At 41.0% G+C, this 8,448-nt stretch overlaps 1 protein-coding gene across 1 annotated transcript in view; it reads right to left on the bottom strand.

Moving 5' to 3' along the window:
* Positions 1-6,779: 6,779 nt before the first annotated feature.
* The window catches only part of fam49bb (family with sequence similarity 49 member Bb), a 38,932-nt gene continuing 37,263 nt past the window's right edge, over positions 6,780-8,448 (bottom strand). The window contains exon 12 of the mRNA XM_030756504.1: positions 6,780-7,593. Within this exon, the coding sequence (XP_030612364.1) occupies positions 7,530-7,593 (64 nt within the window). The 3' untranslated portion in view covers positions 6,780-7,529. The remainder of the gene's footprint in view (positions 7,594-8,448) is intronic.

Below are 8,448 nucleotides of genomic sequence, written 5' to 3'. Positions count from 1 at the left end.
TCCTGCTGAATTTGCAAGTTTGCTCACTTATAAAGAAATGAAGAGTCTCTAGGCCGCTCCATGACCTTAATGTCCTTCTTCTTCTTCTTCCTTTGTTGCCTTGGTGGTATGTTTTGGGTCACTGCTGGCAGAACCATCCATCTCCAATGTTCTGGCTGAGAGAAGGACATTCTCCAAGACTTTACGTTACATGGCCACGTCCATTAGCCCCTCAGTGCGGTGAAGTCATAGTAGAAAAACATAAAGGTTTAGATGTTCACCGGCAAACTTAAGACGGGGCTGTACATGTACCTTCTTGAGCAGGGGGGATCTTGGGGGCACTGCGGGATTTCAGACCATTACAGTGTAGTGTGTTACCAGTGGTCCCAACTGCCCTCAGATCACTAACATGTAGTTTGGGGTTGATCCACCACCTTTCTCATGATGGTTATCACCCCATGATTCAAGATCTTCCATGGAGCTCGATTAACGGTCATTTTATATTTCTTCTTTACATTTATACTGATGGATTGATATCTGTGGGAGCCTAATTTATTCCTCAACTCCTTGTGTACAAAAAAAAAAGAAAAAGAAAATAACTGCCACATAACATTAAACTCACATCTTCTAAAAACTGAACAAATCTGCATGGAAACAGTGCATGAGGCTTTCCAAATTTCCAACCAAGCCAGTGAAAGAATATTTTTAACCTAGTATGTGTGCTTGATTTTTGCAGAAACGCGGGTGCAAAGAGGGAAAAGGTGCATAACACAGTGGCTCAGAAATGTACCTACAGTGATCAGAAGTGCAACACATTTCATTTCTGGCAGTCTGCCTCTTGTTGTCTGCAACTGAGCACAAAACACACACACACACTTCTTGGCACTGGATGAGTCCTCTCTTTCTCTCTTTTCTAGGGAGCTCAAAATACAATAAAAATATAACAAACAACTTTATTTTAAGAAGAATAAACTGTCAGGCTCTTAATTATTGTTATAGGAACAATTCCACCGTGGTTGTGAATGAGGTGTGAAGATTTTTATTTTCAGGAATCACGATGTGAACAAATCCAGTCCATCGCATCAACAAGAGCACACCATTTTGAAGGCCATAAATTCTGAGGACAAAGGAGGGGCAGTCTAAACATTCGAGGCCGAGATCTCTGTCAGGAAATGGGCCTGATGTGATATAATATTTGCCTGACAAATACTATGAAGGCCAAGTATTGCCACATTAAATTTTAAACAGCTTCGGGATCTCTCTTTTTTTTCCCTTTGCATGCCTTCTCTCCTGCAAACTGTCCACAACATCCACGCCAGCATCTAACAGCACGTACTGAGGGACCTCATCAAGTATGAGCAGTGTGCAAATTTAATAGATTTTACAGTGTTCAAAACAAAAGTCCAAAGAGCCGCACAAAGTTTAATCCTATAATAAAACATTTTAGACTGCAATGAGGCAAATAAATATCCTCCACAAACATAATAAAAATATAGGCTAGAATAGTAACATAAAATAAGCAGCTACAGTACTGTGCAAAAGTCTTGAGCCACCCCTCATTTCTTTATATATTGTGTCCAAGGAGCCAGGCTTTTGCAATAGTTCTCCGGGCTTTTCTTTGGACATTGGCTGCTTTTTCACTTATTTTCTTGTACCTGACCCTTTTCAGAGGAATGTTTTTTTTTTGTTCGTTAGTATTTTTGCACCAATATTTTGATTCCCATAGAGCTATTAGCCTAAAACTTGGCATATCTCAGTATGGTGTGCAGTTCATCCAGCTATCCATTTTCTTCTGCTTATCCGGGGCAAGTCGCGGGGTGAGCAGCCTAAGCAGAGAAGCCCAGACCTCCCTCTCCCCAGCCACATCCTCCAGCTAATCCAGGGGAACACTGAGGCGTTCCCAGGCCAGCCAAGAGATATAACCTCTTCAGCGTGTCCTGGATCTGCCCCAGGGCCTCCTCCCAATAGGACATGCCTGGAACACCTCATCCAAGAGGCACCCAGGAGGCATCCTAGTCAAATGCCCAAACCACCTCAACTGGCAGCTGCTCTACTCTGAGCAGCTCCTGAATGACTGCACTCTTTACCCTGTCTCTAAAAGAGAGACCAGCCACCCTTCAGAGGAAGCTCATTTTACGTCTATCCAAAGCTCATGACCATAGGTGAGAGTAGGGATGTAGACTGACTGGTAAATAAAAAGCTTCTTTTTCACAAGCAGCTCTCTTCACCACGATGGACCAGTGCAGCATCTGCATCACTGCAGATGCTGCACCATTCCATCCGCAAATCTCCCACTCTCCTCTCCGGTCTCCTCTCTTCACTCGAGTGTCCAGAACATATGGCTGCAGATCTGATGATACGATTACAAAATCGATCATCGACCTGTGACCTAGGGTGTTCTGGTGCCACGTGCACTTATGGACATCCTTATTTTCAAACATGGTGTTCATTATGGTTTGAACAAGTCTGCAGGGCACTGTTGGTGCCCACGTGAGTGTTGAAGTCTCCCAGTGGGACAACAGAGTCACCAGATGGAGCACCCTTGAGCACCCCACCCAGCAACTCCAAAAAGGAAGTCTGAACTGTCCTTTGGCATGTAAGTGCAAAGGCGCATGGAAGAAATCCTCTCGTCCACCAGCAAAAACTCCGATGTACATGCTCCAGGGTTAGCAGGTGAAATTCTAGCATTTTATTTGTATGTTGCACTGATTAGCCGATGTCTGTGTTCGCTGTATTTCACCTGCATAGATGCCGTTTTCTAATCAAGCTTGTTACCTTTATTTGATAACATACATCATCTGATCCTATCGCTTTGATACACTTTAAAAACTTCATTAATTCAGTCTTTGTCTTTTTTATTTCTTCTTGGCTGCCACGCCTCCAAGCTGCTATGTTGTGATCATTTTCAGGTGAGAGGAAAGGTTGTCTTTGGTATTGGATTGAATACAGCAGCCCTCCTCCCTCAGAAAGGGTTCATTCATCTGGATAGCAGAGCCGCCATCTCCGCCTGCAGCCCTGACGATGCAGTGAAAGCTTCTGCATGGAGGGTCACGGTGGGTGCGAAACAAGGTCACCGCTTCCCACTGAGAAGGAGTCACAGTAACAAAAAGGAAGGCATTCTGTGCACGTCGCATGCCCTGCAACCACGTTTGAGCTGCATTTATTCATTTAAAAAAATGCAACAGAAGCTATATGGCCCCCCCACCGTGCTTTTTTTTACAACTCTCCCTCAAGGACTTTAAACTCACCCAAGATTAAACCGCTCCGCTTCCTCCCAACTTCTCCTTCGCTCCCTCTTGTTTCTTTCCTTTCCTGTCTGTTAGTGCAGAGATGCTGCAGAGGACACACCCATCCACACTCTGCTGCCTGTCTGCCTTTGACCCTGAGAAGTTTTGCTGCAGTGGCCACACGAGAGTGGCCCCCTTTCTCTCTCTCTCTCTCTCTCTGTCACAACTGAAAAGAGGAGGAAAAATAGAAAGGTTAGAGAAATGAAAATGAATTGAAAGGATCTTTCTTTTTAGCAGAGCGTGAATGTAACAGGAGAAAACCTTTAATGTGGAGGAAAGGAATAATGGCTCCTGAAAAGCTTCTCTCTCTTTTTTTTTTTTTTTGGTTTAAATAAAGAGAGATGACCACTTGTCACTGACATCATGTAATTATGTTTCTTAGTGAACCATTAAGTATAACACACTTTGAGTGGTCATAAAAGGCGAAAAGAGGACAAATGAAAAAAGCTCATTCAACAAAGGTGTCACTGGGAAAATTGATGCTTTTCATTAGCAGACAAACAAAACATTATTTTTTGTCTTGTTGCTTTTATTTTCATAGTCATTGCAGGCAGCAAATTCATTTTTGATGTTGACGCTCTTAATGGGAAAAATTGGAGGAATATCGTGCACTCTTTCCTGAGTTAAAGAGAGAGGATTATCTTACTACTTTTTTAATGTGTACATTAAATATGACACTACAATCTACAGACGTTTGGTTTGGCATAAAGGTGGAAACTGCAGTAATAGTAGCTCAGTAATTAAAACTGCAGTTTTGGTCAGAAGTGTACATACATTCATCATGGGCATGAATGCCATTGTAATTTTGGATTTTCTTTAATTCACATGGGCTCAAATATTTACATACACCCCCACTAATATTTGGTTAAGATAAAAAAAATATCCCTTAGCACGTTTCACCCCAAACAGAACCTTTTGACAGCCACCAATAAGCTTCCGGCATAATTCTGGTTGGATATTTGACCGCTCTTCTTGGGAGAATTCATTTAAACTGGTTGGTATCCTGGCACGGATCTGACTTTTAAATGTAGTCCACAAATATTCACTATTCAATATAAGGGTTGAGGTCGGGGTTTTGGGAAGGCCATTCCAGAAGCTTAATATTAACCTACTTTATCTATTCCAAAACCAGTTTTGATGTTTGTTTGGGATCGCTGACCTGTTGGAACACCCAATTGCGTCCAAGTTTCAAACATCTAGCTGTTGATTTGAGGTTGAAGAATTTGGAGATGTCCTCCTCCTTCATTGTTCCATCCACTTTGCGCAGTGTACCAGTATCACTGGCAGCAAAACAGCCCCAGAGCATGATGACAACTGGTGCAGTTTTCTTAGGTTCGAAAGCCTTGTGTAAATCTATAGTTCTCTTTAGATCTTCACTGAGTTCCTTGGACTTTCTCATTGTTCTGAGTATTGATCAATCCAATGAGTGCTATTCTTTTTATGCTGGCAAAGAAAAGAATCAGTTGTAGCAAATCACGATTCCTAACGAGAAGTTAATAGGCCTTGGCCTTGTCAGGCTAAAAGTAGACATTGTAGAACATTCAGCACCACTTATTAAAACATTTAATTGTGTATGTATATATTTGAGCCTGTTTCTATACTTTTGATCCTGTGTGAATTAGAGAAAATCCAAAATCAAACTTGTGCATCCAATTCTTGTTTTTTTTTAAACGGCATCAAAGATGTATGCTGTACAATCATCCCACCCTGGAAAAAGACCAGTTCAAAGAAATAATTAAAACCCCCAAATTACCACAATACTCATGCCCATGATGAATGTATGTAAACTTCTGACCACAACTGTATAATGTAAATGTGCTTAAAGGCTTTTTTTAATGAATGTTTGGGCTTTTTGCCTTTATTTTGACAGGACAGTAGAGTTGACAACAAAGCAGGAAGAGAGAGGAGGGGGAACAACACGCAGGAAGTGGCTTGAACCCGGGCCCCTACAATCACCTACTGGAGTACGGGTTGCCTGCTCAACCCAGAGCCTGTTCTTAAAGCATTTGTACCTTTATTGAACATGTTGGAATGAAGACAAAAGGACAGATAGAGGGAAATGAATGAATGTGGTTAAGAATTGAACTGTGGGCATTATGCTTACTGTACATCGTGGCTCCATTACCAAATCCCACACAAGACTAAATCTGTTGTGGCTCCTACATCGATGCCTCCAAGTTGCTGCAGTTTAATAATGCAAAAACAATTACTTGCAAAACCCAACAGAAATAAAGGTGTTAGATTCTTGTCTAAACTAAAACCAATCAGCTTTAAAAAAAAATGGGGATCCAAAATCAAACAAAACTGCAAGAGGAGAGTCCCACACTATGTGCAGGCTAACCTAACAGATAATGTGCACCTTAAACAGCAGGCCTTCAGGCTCTGGAGACTGACTAACTGAATGCAGCGCAACATTTAGCAGAGATCCCTCAGGAGGCGGTGAAGACCAAAAACAGAGCTAAAAGAGAGTAAATTTTAGACTCACATTCAGGTGGCCAAAAAAATGTTTGCCAGCAGGTTCACATAATCAGCTGTTACATGTGCCTCAGTGCGCTGGCACATCTACCAACAGCTCATTGTTTTTCTGACATCCTTGTTAACCTGCTCGCTCATTCAGTGCCGATTCGGCTGCTGCAGCTCACCTACATGCATGTAAAGCCAGAGAAGGTGGAGCACAGGAGTCTGATCTCTCTCCTTCACCTCCATCAGCACTCGCATTGGGGTGGCTGTGGCTCAGAAGGCAGAGTGGGTCACCTGCTAATCAGAAGACTGATGGCTTGATTCCTGGCTGCTCCGGTCAACATGCCAAATATTAATTTGGCCAAAATCCAACTGTCCATAATGTGGTTGCTTCATGGTCTTTCTGCCCTTTTGCCCCCCCCCCCCCCTCACTTATTTGCGTTCTTTCTTTGCAGGCAGTGAAGTTTGCAATATTAAAACTTTCTTGAACTGCAGCAGCGATGTGACACATCATACGTTCCTTTGAGCCATGAATTCAGGGAGCGCAGCATCAGCTTAAAGGCTGGTTTTCCTAGCAGGGCACCCGTTATAGTTTTCCTTATTTTCCACCACATATAGTTACAGTGAAGGATTCTCATATTACACATGGTACCAAGTATCACAAGTAATCTCTGCGAACCAAAAGCTCAGGCTCCAGACTGCTCTAAATGTTTGGTTTCAGACTCTTTTTATACTGCTGGCTCTGAATGATGTCATTGAAAGTGGATTTTCCCACTTTGGTCATCTCACGCTGCGAGCACAGAGGTACAACCCATTTAACATGAATCCCGAGAGCGTTATTGACCTCCAAATGAAGGCGAAGAGGCCAGTTATATTAAAAATTATTCCATTGAAATGCTAAAATTAAAGTTGCTCATTTCATTTCTAAGAAAAATAAAAAACTGCATGTGTCACTCAGTTCTTAATCAGTCTGAAATATCTCAGCCTTTTGCTGTCAAATTACCCCTCGGTCATCCAGAGACCTCGAGAAGAGATCAAACCTGACGAGGCGGGTCGTAGAAAACAAGAGTTCTCCTTTTAATTTCTCCAGCCACAACATACTGTTCATTTACAGTACACACTCCCAGTTTTAATTTGATTTGCACATATCACAGTTTAAAGTTTTCAACTGAAAAATACAACACAACTAAGGAAAGAAAAAAAAAAAAAAGAAATATGCACAAATTAAAACCTATAAAAAATATAAAAACAGTACTCAATCTCAATTCAACAAGTACCATTTCAATAACAAAACATTTAATAATGCACAAAAAGAGCAGACAAATTAAAATGAACCATTAGTTGTTTAGTTTTTTTGTTTTTTTAAATACAAGGAAAAGACTCTTGTAATCATGCAGATGATGGAATTAAATAACAAATCAACCAAAAATAATATATACTTCTCTATATATCTCTGTATTAAATTTTCAAGTCAAAGCACTCCCGTCCCTTACACAGGGAAAAAAAAAAACAAGACATGTTTAAAATAAAACCGGAGCGTCCACAATGCTTTCATTAGCTGCCACAGAGCCATGGCCTTTTATCGAAAACATTACATATCAGCAACATCTTTTTGGCACAGAAAAAGACGTTCATAATGGCAGTAGCATTTTGCAGTATAAAAGAGGGCGGAGCAGTAGCTCTTTCCATTAAAAAAAAAAAAGCAAACAAAAGGGGAGAAAAAAAACCCTAAACAAACATTCTGTGCAGCGACGTCGGTCGGGAGAGTGGTGTCTCCCCCACAGCAGTCCTAGCAGCTCAGTCCTACTGCAGCATGCTCTTGATAGCCTTGTTGGTTGATTCGTCATTTAAATGCTTGGTTGTGTACCTAAAGAAGAAACAAATGTGTACTTCAGTAGCAGAACAAAGTACAAGTGTAAAAATACTAAAATATCATGAACAAAATATGCTTAAGATCTCAAAGTAGAAGTCCATGTTTAGCTGAAAAATGTCCCCTCCAACTGAGTAACTGTTAATATTGATGCATTAATAATCGATTTATATACACTTTGGTAGTTTTGTCCACAGCGGTTCCCAATCTGGTGTCAATCACCTTTAAGCAGTCACAAAATAAATCCAGAGAGCTCATGAACCGATTGAAGTGGAAAAAACAGCTTTTTTCCCCTCTCTCTAACCTTTCAACCCAACTTAAGCCTTTTGGGATTATATTTAATCATTTAAACTGTTACTAAAAACAAACCCTCCGATGGGAAATCCCAAATCCCCTGATTTCTGCTTCTGGAGTTAGAATAGATGTGAATATGTTAGAATTAAAGTCTTAACTTTATAATAAAAAAAAAAGGTTTGAAGCCATTGGTGTTTTAGACAAAGTGAAAAATGTGTGCTGCCCAGAGTTGCTCATCAAGTCCTCTTGTCTACACCAAAAAACAAACAAACAAAAAAACAAAACAGGAAGTACTGCGTTGCTGTGAGCTCCTTTTACAAAGTAAGGAGTTGTTTTTTTCTACAGTCCCTTTCAAAGATTCATACTCTTTAAATATGAAGGCTTTCTGTTTTCAAACGCTGCCTAATTTGATTCAGAGCGGGTCAATACTTTTTCACAAAAGGACGCATTTGGACATTTTATTGATCAAGACAAGCAGTCCGAGGCCGCTCAACTCCAAAGCTGCAGATCCTCCCCACGTGGTGCATTAACCGAGTCCCTGGCTCTGTCTGTGACATT

This window comes from Archocentrus centrarchus, chromosome 20 (assembly GCF_007364275.1).
Source record: "Archocentrus centrarchus isolate MPI-CPG fArcCen1 chromosome 20, fArcCen1, whole genome shotgun sequence".
In the NCBI taxonomy this organism is placed as follows: domain Eukaryota; kingdom Metazoa; phylum Chordata; class Actinopteri; order Cichliformes; family Cichlidae; genus Archocentrus; species Archocentrus centrarchus.
Note: the sequence above shows the minus strand (reverse complement) of the source record. Positions and strands in the feature narration are given on the sequence as shown.